The 14,965-nt window shown below is 38.0% G+C and overlaps 1 protein-coding gene across 1 annotated transcript in view; it reads right to left on the minus strand.

Annotated features, from left to right (window-relative positions):
• The window catches only part of NSUN6 (NOP2/Sun RNA methyltransferase 6), a 611,674-nt gene that overhangs the window by 8,553 nt on the left and 588,156 nt on the right, over window positions 1-14,965 (minus strand). Inside the window, exon 11 of the mRNA XM_044064641.1 lies at window positions 2,614-2,739. Coding sequence (XP_043920576.1) covers window positions 2,614-2,739 — 126 coding nt within the window. The remainder of the gene's footprint in view (window positions 1-2,613; window positions 2,740-14,965) is intronic.

A 14,965-nucleotide genomic window follows, 5' to 3' on the forward strand; every position in this document is an offset into this window, starting at 1 on the left:
TTCCAAAGAACATAGACACATACTCTCACTTTGCAGTTTACACAATGAATGCAGAGTCATTACACAATTTGCTGTTCTGATATTTTTAAACAGATTTTCATTTAAAATATAGTCAATTAAGATTAATAAAGTTTGGGATACTGAGAGTATGCTCAGCTTAGCTGTCCTACTTGTGTGGCATGGGCGAATGCTTTCTTGACGTGTGGCAACCCAAATGTTATCAACAGTGGCCAATTTAGTTGAAAGAGAACACCTACTCAGGGATGAGTTAGAAACTACTTGCTTATATCAAAAACATCTAAGAGCTTTCGCGTTCATCTAGATAATGCTAAGTTTTCATTTTTGGTCCAGCTAATAGTCAAAAGCACTGTCTGACAGAGGTGACAGCAGACATGATCAAGATGTTGGGTGAGCTAGGTTGATATGGCTTCTGAGTGCACTCATAGCAGTATGGAGAGAAAGGTGTAAGCCAGATGACAGGTGAATAAGCATATTGGTGCCAGTGCACAAGAAAAAAGGAGACATCCACAACTGTGGGCAGTATAGAGATATCAAACTTCTGTCACACTTCATGAAAGTTCTGACGTGAGTGACTGATAAACCAATATGCAGAGTAGAAAAAAGTAACACGAGATGAGCAGTTCAGATGCAGATTGGGATGTAGCACAACTAACAATGTTTGTAGTGAGACAGACAGTTAAGGAAAAGCTAGAGATGAGGAAGGAGTCCAACTGGGTATTCCTAGACTTGGAGAAAGCATATGACAAGGTCACATGAAAGCTGATTTGGGCCATCCTGTGATGGACTGAACTCCGGGAAACACTGGCAGAATTAGTGAAGACTAAACACAAAGACCCAATGACACAAGTACAAACAGTGTTCAGACTCGTAGAAAGGTTCCTAGTGGGAGTGGGTGTACATGATGGTTCAGGTCTCTACCCACTGCTGTTCATACTGGTGATGGACTACATTAGCAAACAGATGGGGGACAGATCAGCAAAGCTGCAGTATACAGATCATATGGCATTACAAGGATATCCTGAACTTCAGCAAAGGATAGTGGAATGGAATGCAAAATTTAAGGCACACAGGATTAAAATCAGTACAGATGAAATGATTGTAAAGAATTAAAATGTGGGAAATCCAAAGAAGCTAAGAATTGAAACAGAAGAAAAAAACAGTGGAACAGATTAATAGCTTAAGCACTTCGGAGGGGTGGTTGAGGAGAAGGAAAGTCTGAATGAGGAGGTCAAAGCTAGAATCAGAGAAACTTCAGCCAGCTGCACAGAGTGTTAGAAGTAGTGTATGACAGACGAATGCCAAATAAGCTAAAAAGTAAGATGTACAAAATGGTACTACTGCATGGTATGAAAACCTTGGCAATGAAGGCAGAGTAGCTGAGGAGGCTAGAGGTGATGGAGATGAAGCGTCTGAGATGGGTGATAGGATTCACAATGTGGGACACATGGAGAAATGAGGACATTAGAGCAGAAGCCCAAGTAGCTACAATTGCAGAGAAAGTCAAAGAGAACAGACTGTGATGGCTTGGTCATATGTGCAGAAAAGCAGAAGACAATCTAGTGAAGAAGATTTAGGACAAACAGGAAGAAGACAAGAGGAAACGAGGGCATCCAGCAAAGAGATGGATGGATTGTGTGACAGAAGACTTGTGACAGTCAGGCACGACTATCGAAGAAGGTGGAAGAGTGCCAGTGAATCAAGAGAAATGGTGACAGTTGACAACACCCCGACCCCATGTAGAAAATGGGAAAAAGGGAGTTGATGATGAACAGTCAGCAACACAATGTTCTGATCCAGGCAGCAGGCATGAAAGGCATGTCATTTTCTCTGAACCTTATCTTACCAAATGACTTTGATGAAACAGAGTTGATGACTATTATGAGGGAAAAAAATTACTAAAATCTGAAGTGAGCAATGACAATTTAGCTACAAATCCAAACAGCATGAACTGCAACTGTCCTTCTTAAATACTAGTGACTTACAACATTGGTTAAGAAATTTTATTTGGAAGATAACTATCTCCCCTTGAACACCTGCAACTTATTTTACACACATACAGTTTATCCAATGAATTCCAAAACCTGCGCTATCACCTCCTCTGCATTAATTGTGTGTGTGTGTGTGTGTACTTTACTGCATGTTGGATACAAGGCAATAAGTTGTGACACAGTCTTGATTGTTAAGGAACTGTAGTGCACATGTGCGTGTGTGTATTTGTTTGGGGGTTCATAACCATGTCAAAGATTAATGTAAAGCAAATATCTGAAGAATGGTTTAAACAGTAAACTATAGGAACTGCCTGACTTGTATTCTTTGGCCTGAAGGAACAGTTTGCCTTTCATAAAAACAGGATACAATTGCATACTTTGTGACATCATTCTTTACAATTTTTAAAGGGTCTAGGATGATTTATGGTGGAAACAGCAGCAAAAGGAAACAGAACAAATTTGTTTTAACATAGTAATCATTAAATGACTACAAAACAACATTACGACTTACTTTAAAAAATGGCTTTGTTAAACTTTTCCTCCATTAATTAACAGGATAAAAGTGGAAAAAAATGTAAGTCATAAATGCTATTTATTCTCTTACCTGTTGCTGAAGTCTGAGGCTAGGAAAAGACTCCAGTACCCAAGCAACTTGTTCTTCATTTTCAGCTAGTGTTATAGTGCAAGTACTGTACACCAAAGTGCCACCAGGCTTCAGCAACTTCACTGCCTTAAAAGAAAAAAAAAAAGAAGCAAAATATAGCACACACATTTCCAACTACTGGTTTATTGCATTTAAAGGTAAGGTTCTTGCTACTATACTGTTTTATCCAAAAGCATTTTTTTACAAAAATGGCTGATATTAATTGTAGCCATGGGAGTGTGTGTGTGTGTGTGTGTGTGTGTGTGTGTGTGTGTGTGTGTGTGTGTGTGTGTGTGTGTGTGTGTGTGTGTGTAATTTGCTTGTTAACCAGGTAAAGTGGCCAAGCACAAGTGCCTTTTCAGGGAACAGAAAAGGCATTATGGGTTTAAATAAGCTGCTATCAAAGGATACTAATGAAGATTGGATAAGTTAAACTCAGGACTACAGGGTAGTATGTTAGCATTTCTTAGCCTTTTCACTCTGTACCATAAAGCCATAGTGCTACAGCCTGTAAGGACAGATGCAGAGGTGATTACTGTAGAATTCACAGAACTGTTCTACATATAATCACACCTACCTTTTATCCCATCTTCTTTTTACCCAGTTATTTGTCTAGTAAGGTTTCTTGTTCATTGTTAATGAATGGATGGCTTCCTACTTCCCGACTTTTGTTCACAAGCAGCAGCTACTCCTGTTCTCATCTCATAGCTCCGCAACTCTACCCTATGCTCCCATACTGTCTTCTGCCTTCTGGAAAGATCTAGCTCAAATCTAACCTCAAAATGTAGAACTGTCTGCAGTCAGTAGCATTTTCTGTTTCACACATGGTATGTCAGATGCATCAGCCCAACTGCTTTGATGTGACCATCCTCCATGCCTTTGAATTTTTGTTCACAGGTTATGACTTGCTAATCCACCAAAGTAAAAGACAGATGTAATCTGTCTTACAAAGCACACACAAAAACACTGCTCTTGCAATATTCTAATGTACCAGCACTCCCTTTGATCACACTTACTACTCCCTATAAAAAAAATTTACTACCTCTAATTACCTTGGTATTATTTCCAATCATCTTTTAGCAAAGAAATCAGAAAGAGAACTACTGTCTTCTATGCATTAGAGGAACACTCTAAGCCCACTGCTCACTCTGTATGTCTACACATTAATACACTTACCCTTACTCAAGTTAATAAAGCAGATGAAAGCACTTCATACGCTACTATAGTGTTTTGCTATTGGATTTTCTTCCAGAATTTGATATACCATAACAGATTTTGGGAGTGTTCCGATTTATTTGCCTCTTTATAACAGTCTGGGTTACCAGCTACCTTATGCTTGGTGAGACAATGCAGGCCTGTATGTACATTCTACCACAGTTGTCTAATGAAAGATTAGTAACCTACATTTTCTACAGGCATTTATAACCATGGCCCAAAAGAGGACCAAGTTGGCTGTATGGCAAAGATATGGGGCCAGTGTCCAATAATGTCTGGAGGGCATCACCAACAGTGTTGTACATATCCATGGTACACAGAAGCCAAACATCTGAAGATGCAATGAGAGGGTTCTCCATGGGAAAACCCACTGCAGAAAGAAGCAGAATAATGGGAAAAGATGATCATTTGCTGCCTATATGTTGTGGGTAAGGCAGATGTGCTATCTCTAATATTTTGTATGTATATTGGAAATTGAGGCTTGTTTCGTTTCCCACATACAGAACTTGAACAAAAATGTCTGCAACCAGAGTAATGCAAGAGACTCCCCTAAAAGTCTAACACTCACTTTTTGCAAACTGCAGAGCATACACTGTTGTCAGTAGCCTAGCTAAGATGGGGTAAAGGAGGCAGCTGCCCTAGTCATATAGTATTAGGGAGAACACTTGGCACATGATCGGTCTTCAGTGCAGTGCTTTTGCCAGAATTTGCATTTATAAACAGAACAGAAGCCCTTAACAGTTTAAAAGTAAAGAAAGTAAAGTTTTTTTTTTTTTTTTGTAAATATGAAGTGCTTTAGTACTCTGTGTCTGATAAACTGTAGCAGCTTCTTGGCTACAAATGTAACAAGCTGCTTCTTGGCTACAAATATAACAAGCATTTTTCTGCAGTTTAAAAGAAAAGATAGAGGTGCCCTTTTTTTTTTTTTTTTTTTTTTTTTTTAGAACTAAATTAAGTGATTAGCGCCCCATCTGTGGCATAAACTGTAGCAATCAAAAGAAAGACTTTTTTTCCCACAAGCAACAGCCCCCCCCCTTTTCTTTAGCTCCTCAACTTAGACTTGGAAGGGGGTGCCAGATTGGGGGATGGCAATGGGAGGCAGAATAGCTGGCTACTTCTCTGACAGTTATAAACTACTTAGTTTGAAGAGGAAAGGCCAAACTGTGGGGATACTGTAAGAACAGTACCTCCCTGGGTGCGCAGTAACAAGTCCCACCTAAACCCTGCCCACCACCCAACACCCAGTGACGTGTTCAAATAATGAATGAATATTCTTGGTGATGTCTTCACCGTCCTCAGGAATATTCATCGGGTATTCAGCATGTTAGCTTGAGGGGACATTACAATTTAATAATGGTAAAGAAACAGCACTGTAATTGGAACTACTACCCTTAACCTAACCCATATATTCACATTCAGTCTATGTTGTGACTCTGCTTTGGTAATTCATTTGCTGTAGGAGGGCTTCTTGTTTTTTGTCTTGCTTGAATAAAAATCCCTGCGGAACAGCATAAAGTTCAGCTGCAAACGTTGATGCTTTTCTACCAAATGCTCGCAGGAATCTGCTGTTCAGAAGGATTCTGTTTGTACCACAGATGTTGCTTCTCAAGTTTACCTATAGGCATACCCATAACAACTGTTTTCCCCCCACTGAATTTAGCTCTTGAAAAAAAATGTCTCTTGTGCTGAAGTTAGTTTTCTTAACTCTGTTATAAGTAGTCTTTGTAGGCAGCTGTTTCCCTGTTTAGTTTTATGTACTACTAGGCAGTAATGGTAGCAGGCAGCATACAGCTCAGCCTCTTATCTTCAAGTACATTTCTTTGTTATTCAGCTGTAACTTGGTTGCAAAAAATTATTTAGTTTAGGAGGAGCAGAAAACATTGTTGTCTTCTGCTACAGTCACAGAGGTTTAGAGGTTTGGAATCTTACTAAAATTACAGGTCATTATTTTCTATCCCCCCGAACCTAATGTCCCTCGCCCTAACCGTATACCTAATATCCCTAAACTCTAAGTGGCCTGTTGTTTCTGTAAAATGTGGACTAAGGCAAAGTAATAACAACTGTCTCCAGCAGAACCTATGTGTACAGCAGTGATTTCAACATCTGTTGATCAACTACTAACGTACGCATGATGTCACTTTTAATTCTGGATGTCAGTCAATCATGCATCATTTGCATACAACATCACAGCGATTTGGCATATCAATCACACATGAAACGTTTGCTTCTGCATACAGCAACCAGGGAGGTACTGTTCTACAACTATGGCCAAACTCCTTTTATGCAACTAAGAATCAAATAATCCAGCTTTCTTGAATGAGCCAAGCTCCAAATCTAATTCTCTTAAACTCAACTACCTCCTGTTTCTTGCTTTCACAGTGTGGTTTCAATTTAGCCTTTTCTTGAGGTAGTATTAAAATAAACTATGTTAAATGTCATCTCTCAAGAAGTTGCTTTTTAAATCTGTGCTTCTACAATGGAAGTTTTTCATCAAACTCACCCCCAAAGACACATCTACCTAGAAGGCTTCTAACATACTCACTGATCCTTCCAAGATGCCTTATAATCTCTTACTCACCAGATGGTATAAAGTAGAAATATGTGAGGAACTTACCATAAAAGATGTTTCAGTATGATCACTGCTGTAGTCATTACCTTTGTGAACTTGGATGAAGGTGAGATCTGATGTTCTGTCTGACTTCTAGAAAGTTTGCACTCTTCCCCAACTATGGAAGTTACTGCTGGTATAATTAGAAGCCATCCTGAACCATTTTTATTTCTTGTGCCAAGGACTGGCAACAGTTGACTCTAGGCAGGACTCTAGTTGGCTTAGGTGCACCTCAGGGCAGCACACATAGCCTGGGTAAAAGCAGGTCATACCCACAACCTGCAGCCCTCCTCCCAGTGTCATATCAGGTATATCTGAGAAATCAGCTTCCAACAAATCCACTGATTAGGAGACATGACCAATAGGCGTATCTGTGTGGAGGTGAAATTTAACCCACCGGAGTTCTCAGATGCCCAAAACAGCACAAAAGGGGATGAAGAGAGCACTATCTTGCAACTGTGATCCTACGTGAGCAAATACTTTTGCAGTAAATTCCCTACACAACTGAGCTACGATCTTTGTATGGATCACTGCTACAGTCATTATCTTTGTGAAGATTCCCAAAGCTTACCTATCTTGGTAGAGAAGTCCTAGCAAAACTGGTCCTAGAACTGGAAAAGGAATCGAGTTTATCATGTTTTGTAAAAATATGCACATTGGACCAAGTTGCTTTCTTCTAGAATACTTTAAGAGTCCAACCCTTTCCAAGAAGCCATAAATGAAGCCAAGGCCCTGGCAGAGTGCCTTGACCCTCCCTGGAATATATATATATATTTTTTTTAACACAAAACATCTTTATTAAATTATCATGTATGATACAGGCAATCTTACATTTATAATAATGAAAATAAAACATAGCGACACACTCTCAGTTGCAAACATTATACATTACAAACCGTAACGACACAACTGTAGCTGCAAACATTATACATCACTTATAATATATCCAGTCATTCTCAGTCAAGCATTACATAACTCATTCAAATCCTGCCTTTTTTTAAACCTTGTTCCTCCTCTGCATTGTAGTGATCCCACATTTCCCATTTTTTTCCCTGTGTAATTTGCTACTATCCTTTTCTAAAGATCACATTTCCAATTGTTTTATCTCTGTTACCATCTTCACTTCTTCTAGTAAAGTTGGTTTAGACTTTAATTTCCATTTTCTAGCAACTGCGTTTTTTGCAGCCATCATAATTAGACTCAGCAAGACCTTACTATGTCTAGGCAATTCAGATTTTGTATCATAGCTCAAAAAAATAATTTCCCTAGTTACTCCAATTTGCTTATCCTGCAATTCCGACAGAGCAGTCTGCAGGGAATCATTAAAATCTGCCAACTCATTACACTCCCAGAAAATATGTTCCCGGTTACCCCTTTCTTCCTCATCACACCTCTAACATTTGCTGTCTACCTCATGAAAAATTATTTGTAGTCTAATTGGGGTATAAAAACAACTATGTAAATAAGTCCAAGCAAAGATCCTAAATCTTCTAACTTTTGTTGCATATTTGGAATATATACATATACCCCCCATGTGAATTGTTTATTCAATCTTGCTTCCCAATCCTTTCTAACCTCCTCTGATTGATTGTTACTATTATCATGAAATATTTTATATGCGCTATTAATTATTCCTTTCTTAACAGCAACTTCTGTTCTAGGTTCTACTAAAATCTCTGCCAGTGCTGGTATTTTGTTTAGCATCACCCTATTTCTTTCTCTTTGCCTTCCCTAGCAATGATTGATATCAGAGTATAGGCAATCTCTTACCTGCATTCCAAATAAGTTCTTGGTGTCTTCCCATTCTATTACCCTTTCCTCTCTAGTTATCTGCTCCCAATACCTTGGTTCCTTTGCCAGTTTTCTCCAATAAATTCCAGTTCCCTCCTGCCTATTGTCTTTATCTCTAACTGGAGCCATCTTTATTGGCAGAATCTCCTGTCTCCATTCCCGTGTTGGTTTAGTTCTTAGAATACTTTCTGCTACTTCCCTCCTTGTTTCTAGAGCTTCCCTCCTGCTTCATCATCATCTCTTTCCCTTTGAAATATAGTCTTCTGTTTGTGTTATGTATAGGAGCCTTAATTACATTGCTCTAAAATACCCATTCAACTCAGGTAATCCCAATCTGCCCTGTTCTATTGGAAGAATACGCTTATCCCACTTGACTCTTGTCATCTTTCCCTCCCAGATAAAATCATTCATGTCTTTATTAATCACTATCCACAACTTCCCTGATTGATAAAAATATACCTGACATGTGTATAAGACTAAAGGGACTGAAAACATTGTAACTGCTTGCATCTTACTATCGATATCCATATATCAGTGCTTCCATTTTCTCAGTTTTTGCATATCTTTTGTTAAGTCTCTTCCCACATATTCTTAGTTGCCACACCGATATCATTTTTAATCCATACTCCTAAATACTTCATTTTTATCATGAACCAATTCGTATGTGGGTACATAATTTACTGCTATTGCTTTTGTTTTACCTTCATTAATTATGTATCCCAAAAGGGTTGACACTGTCTCAATATGTTCCATAGCACTGTAATGTCCCTTTCTGTTTTTGTCAGAATAAAATAATGTGATCTGCAAATAGAGCTAGCTTTTCTTGACTACCATACCAATTATATTGTTGAATTTCTGAACCCCTTATTTTCTTTGCCAATGGTTCTAAATATAATGCAAATGTGACAACTGTGCCCTGGCCCAGCAATCAAGGAGCCTCAATCCTCACCGCTAACATCAGGGAGGTCGTCTCATAGAAGAGAGGAAAGGATAACTAATACACACAGTAAAGTACAATTTCTCTTAAGTGCACACAGAGATCACAGTCCGTCTGGGGCTGGTTGCTCCCTTGCTCACCAGGTCCCCAATAAGACTCCCCACTGGCACAGCTATAGGGTCCAGGTCTCAGCCTAGTTGAGCAAGCTAAAACCTCCAGTACTTTCTCTGTCCACCCAGTGCTTCGTGTCCCTGCCCAAGTAGCTGACATAACACACACACACACTTTGAGATAAGTATTTATACAACTTCACAGACACTCCTGGGAAAGGCTGACACAGATTCTCCAGCTGTGCCCCTTTACCCAGACCATATGGTAGTAATCCCTGCCACCACCCAGCTAATAATATCAGCTACTAAAAGGCCCTTAAAAAGGTGTCCAAATATTACTGTGCAATATTATTATCCAATGGTAATGTGACTATTCAGTCTAGGCTTATTGGAAGGGCTTAGACAGTAAACGCTATAAATATATAATGTACTATAAAGCATAATTTATCTCTACATAAACCAGCCACCGGTAGAAGGTTTTAAAAATATTTAATAATAAATAATTAAAACACAAGACAAAACTACTACACCACAGAGATATCTAAGAGTTCAGAGATCAAACAGAAACTTAAAATAATACAGTAGGACATGTCTGATTTCAAAGAAAAATACCTAATTAATCTTTACTAGCTTTAACTATTCCTACAAGAAATCACAGTGCTAAAACTTACATGTGAGCATAAGGCAGAGTGCTGATAAGTTGGATATCAAGATCAAAATGCTCCCAGTCTCTTGTGAGAAATAGTATTTAAATATTACTAACAAACATGTCTGCTGGGTCCCTCCCAAATTACATCATGTTGACACTTAGGTTTTCCCAGGCAAACAAACTGCATTATTTAGCAATCTAACACTTGCTCAGAAACTTACAACAATTAAAGTCATTTCACATGTATACTCTAACAGAAACCAGTGCAATAAAGCACATTCCATATCTAAATTCTGGTCATAAACTTTAGCCTTAAAACAATGGGCATGAAACCTTCATCCAGACTCACTGGAGCCGAATTCTAACATGAAAGGGTCACAACATGCTTCACAGGGCCAGTAGAGTGCAATGTTGTCACATATTTTGCAGTTCCACATTTCACAGTATTCTTTTACACTCAAGAAAACATGCCTGTATTTTTACATTTATTTACAAATGCCAGAATTATATATCAAATTCTATTTGACTAGGCTGGCAGCCTTCGCCCATCTCTCCCCAATAGTCACAGCAAATACCAAAGGGGAGAGAGGATACCCCTGCCTGGTTCCTCTCTGCTCAAGCAGAGATTATCAGAGAGGAACCCACCCACTTTAATTTTCCCCTTTGATCACTCATACATCCTCCTAATCAACCTTATAATTTTATCAGGGAATGCAAATGTTTCCATTGCTCTGCTCCAAGCCTTGGCAGGTTCAAGCTTACTCTGTCAAATGCTTTCTCTGCATTAAGACCCAACAACAACAGTGGTATTTTCTTACATTCTACTTCCCTCTGGATCATCACTGTTCTGTTAATGTTGTCAAAAGGTTTGCCTCTTCTCCATAAAACCACATTGATCCATATTTATCAATTCTGGCATCACTTTTGCCATTCTTTTAGCCATTACAGACACTTTATAATCATGATTTAGTATTGAAATGGACATGTATGAATCAGGATCTGATGGATACTTACCCTCTTTAGGTATTACAGCTACTACCGTTTTCTTCCAGGATGTTGGTACTTCTCCTCCTCTTAAAATACTATTAAACAAAACCTTCCAGATCTTTTATCAGTTTTTTCTCTCCTAGCTTCCAATCTTCCACAGGGATACCATCTAATCCTAGGACTTTCTTGCAGATTGGTTGCACATTACCATTTTTATCTCATCCCCTCTTATCCTAATTGTTGTAATTCAGCCTCCTGTACCTCTAACCTTGGCATATTTAATTATTCCATAAATATTTCTATTTGTACCTTTTCTTGATTTCCATATTTCTCTGCTTTATACAGACTTTCATAGAATTTCTGGAATATTTCTAATATGTCTGCAGGATCCCTTGTTATCTTTCTCATTATAGGCTCCCTAAGCTTGGTGACAACACTTTCTACTTTCTGTTGCCTGGGTTGTTGTGCTAAAAGCTTTTGTGCTCTAGAGTTATCATCAAAAACAGTTGCTTAATAGCAATCTTTCTAAACTCATGCATATTATCAAGATAATCCCTTTTCTGTTTAGCAGTCTGCAGTTGCTGCTCTTCTTGTTCTGTAAGAATCACCCTATTTTGCAATACTTTAGCATTTGTTAGTACCTTTAAATAATTCTTGTTACTTCTTAACCACATCTCCCCTTCTTTTATTTCCATCTTATTTTTAAATTCCACTTTAATTTTATCCCACTCCCCAAGAAAAATTCTATCTTCTGTAATAGCTCCTGGATAATTTCCTTTACCCATTCCTTAAATTCATCTCTTTTCAAGAGATAGGTGAAAAAGCGCCAGTGCCTCATTTTTATTTCACTACCCTGTGTTTTTATTTTAGTTATTATTGGCGCATGAGCCGAAGTAGTTATTGGGTGCTGGGTGCGTATCAAGACCTTCAATTACAGGGGGGGCGGAGCCTAGATGGCCAACCGAGAGCAGTGAATTTTGAGAGTTCCATAAACTAGTATAGGAAAATTTTTATTATTTTCAAGTTTAAAACGTCAGAAATCTATAGATAAACTACTAAACTACATAAATATCAATTTTGGTGGAGATACAAAAATTTTCCTGTCAAGTAACTTGGAGATATATTGAGTCACTGAATATGAACTCAAGGAATTCTCATCCAGATGCTGCTTTGAAAGAAGAACTAAAATTGATGACATCTACCTTACAGGAACTATCTTTGAAGATGGATGGCTTTAAAAATGACTTAGAAAGCCTCAAATTAAATTCTCAAAAACAGACTGATACTCTTAAGGAACTATTACACAACACCATACAAACATATCAAATATACAGACTTTTCTAAATGACACTGAAAGGAGAATCAAAGAGGAAGAATTCCAAACAGAATTTCTGCTTAAACAGAATACATGGCTTCTTAACAAAATAGATGACTTAGAAAACAGGGAAAGGAGAAACAACATAAGGATCTTTGGTCTGCCTGAAAACATTGAAGGAGAAGACATTATTTCATTCTTAACAGCCTGGATTCCTGAATTTTTAGACTCAAAAGAGGGACTTTCATTTGGAATTGAAAGGGCGCATAGAGCACTGCGGAAACCTGCTTCTAACTCAACAAATATTCCACCTAGATCCATAGTTATAAAATTTCTTTCATTTCTGGACAAGGAACTAATATTAAAATCTGCTTGGAGAAAATCACCCTGAAAATACAATCAAAGCCTGATAAGGTTTGACAATGATTATTCTTCCAGAGTACTAGAACAAAGGAAAAAAGTCTGGCCAATAATAAAACTGTTGAAACAAAACAATATTAAAGCACAGCTGGCCTTTCCAGCCAAGATAAAAATACTCTTTGCCAATGAGACGAGAACCTTTAATGACTTAGAGGAAGCTACTATATTCATCAAAAACAACATAGTGTCTATCCCAGAAGAAATGGAGTGGATGGCCCCTACTCTTAAAAGAATAAAAGAAACAAATCCTTGGGCTGATGCTAGAAAAAAGAAACAAAAAACTGATTCCAAGATAGCTGTCCCAAAAAAATAACTCTTGCAACTACATCTTTCAAAGTATCAACTGATATAGTACATCACTTGTCATCTGTTTTTATTTAAAAAAAAATGGAGGGTTTCTTAAACAACAGAGAAAGAGTAATGATTTATTCAGGATGTTCAAAGAGTCCAGTAATTCTTCACAAACAAAGGAAGGTCAAGATGGGTTACTGTTTACATTATATATAACCCAAACAAAGCAACATATAATACAGATATAGAAGTTTCTATTCCCCTACTTGAACTCGGTGAATACTTATCTTGTTCATTTTTCATTGATTTTACTTATAATAATTTAAGTAATTTATTAACTAACTCATTAATTTATTAACTAATTCAACAAGGTACCATTCATCAGAGTTCAAACTCAAATGTAACAAATTAAGATCATATATAATAGCAGTAACAGTAGAGTATTTTGAAAAAAAAAATGCTGTCATGGAGACTAATGCCTTCATCAGTTAAAGTATGATTTAGAAATGTCATGTATAGCCTGGAAATAATAGCAGCAAGCTCTTAGTACAAATGTCATCATTATTCTCTTTAAATATAGTTAATATCAATTATGGCAGGTATCACAGCTATGAGTGCTGTTTGATCAATCCTGATATGGTGTGCGTGGATGCAGCTGAGTCTGACAGCTAGTACAAATGTCATTATTCTGTCTAAACACAGTTAATATCAATTATGGCAGGTATCATAGCTTTGAGTGCTGTTTGATCAATCCTGATATGGTATGCGTGGATGCAGCCTTGTCTGGCAGTTAGTACAAATGTCATTATTATTCTGTCTAAACATAGTTAATATCAATTATGGCAGGTATCATAGCTTCGAGTGCTGTTTGATTAAGCCTGACATGGTGTGTGTGGATGCAGCTGTGTCTGGCAGCTGCTGTATGTTGCCGTTTTCATCTCCAGAAAGCTGTTGGTTGCGGCTTGTGATCGAGGTTTACTGATGCTTGTGTATTAGGAAGAGACATTTGGTGTTTTAGCCTGGATCCAGGGGAAGGGGGTAGATAAAACTGTGATTTATGATATTTTGGCAGAGAATAGTTTGTTTATACATCTGCTGAATGAGAGGTGGGAAGGCTCAAAGAACGTGATATCTCTTGTGGCAGCTTGTTGGGAGGTTGTTTTTTTTTTTTTTTTTTTATCTGTTTGCTCTCCGTTCTTGTCCTGGCTGCTGCCTCGCTGAAAGGGAGGGAATTTAGACTTGAAGTTGCAGTGAAGTGAAGCTTTGCTTCAGGTGCATTGTGAGCCTCTGGTATGCAGTACACAGACACACTAACAGAAACAGATGCTCCCTGGTTGCTATGGTAATGGAGACAGAGTGACAGTAATGCTTAACGGCTCTAAGGAGCCTCCGAGATGATTCTTGGCAATGAAGTTTTTGGTTTAAAAAAAAATATATATATATATATATATATAATAAAAGGGCTGTTTTAAATCACATGTACACATATTGATGGTCTCCCAACACTTCGTTTTGCTCATTAAGTTGATTCTTGATAAAAATAAATAAATAATAATTAGCGCAATTTTATATTTAAAATGTATTTTGGTTCAAACACATTAAGCACTTGCATAAGAATGGAAGTCTGAGTCTTGTGCAGTACCCTTTGCAGTGATCTGGGAGGTGAGCTTGCACAGACGTATTGGGCATATTGGGATAGCTGATTCTAGGGGTGTTTGGGGTTGCCGGGAAGTGCTAGAGTCATCAGATTTCCTTTGTGGAAATATCTATAGGAATGGAAGGTGTGTTGAGTGGTTCACTGGCAGAGTGGCCACTGCATGGAACAGGCTGGTAAAATGGAACAGCACAAATACTGGTTCGGATATTTTAAGAACAGCCTGGAAACACATCACATGAACTAGTGAATGGTATTCTGGCAAAACTGGATGGACATTGTTGCCCGTGCTTGAAGTACTGATATGTGTGTATGTAAGGATGGAAATATACTTAT

The sequence above is a fragment of the Protopterus annectens genome, chromosome 3.part0 (genome assembly GCF_019279795.1).
Source record: "Protopterus annectens isolate FY-2018-M chromosome 3.part0, PAN1.0, whole genome shotgun sequence".
Classification (NCBI taxonomy): domain Eukaryota; kingdom Metazoa; phylum Chordata; order Ceratodontiformes; family Protopteridae; genus Protopterus; species Protopterus annectens.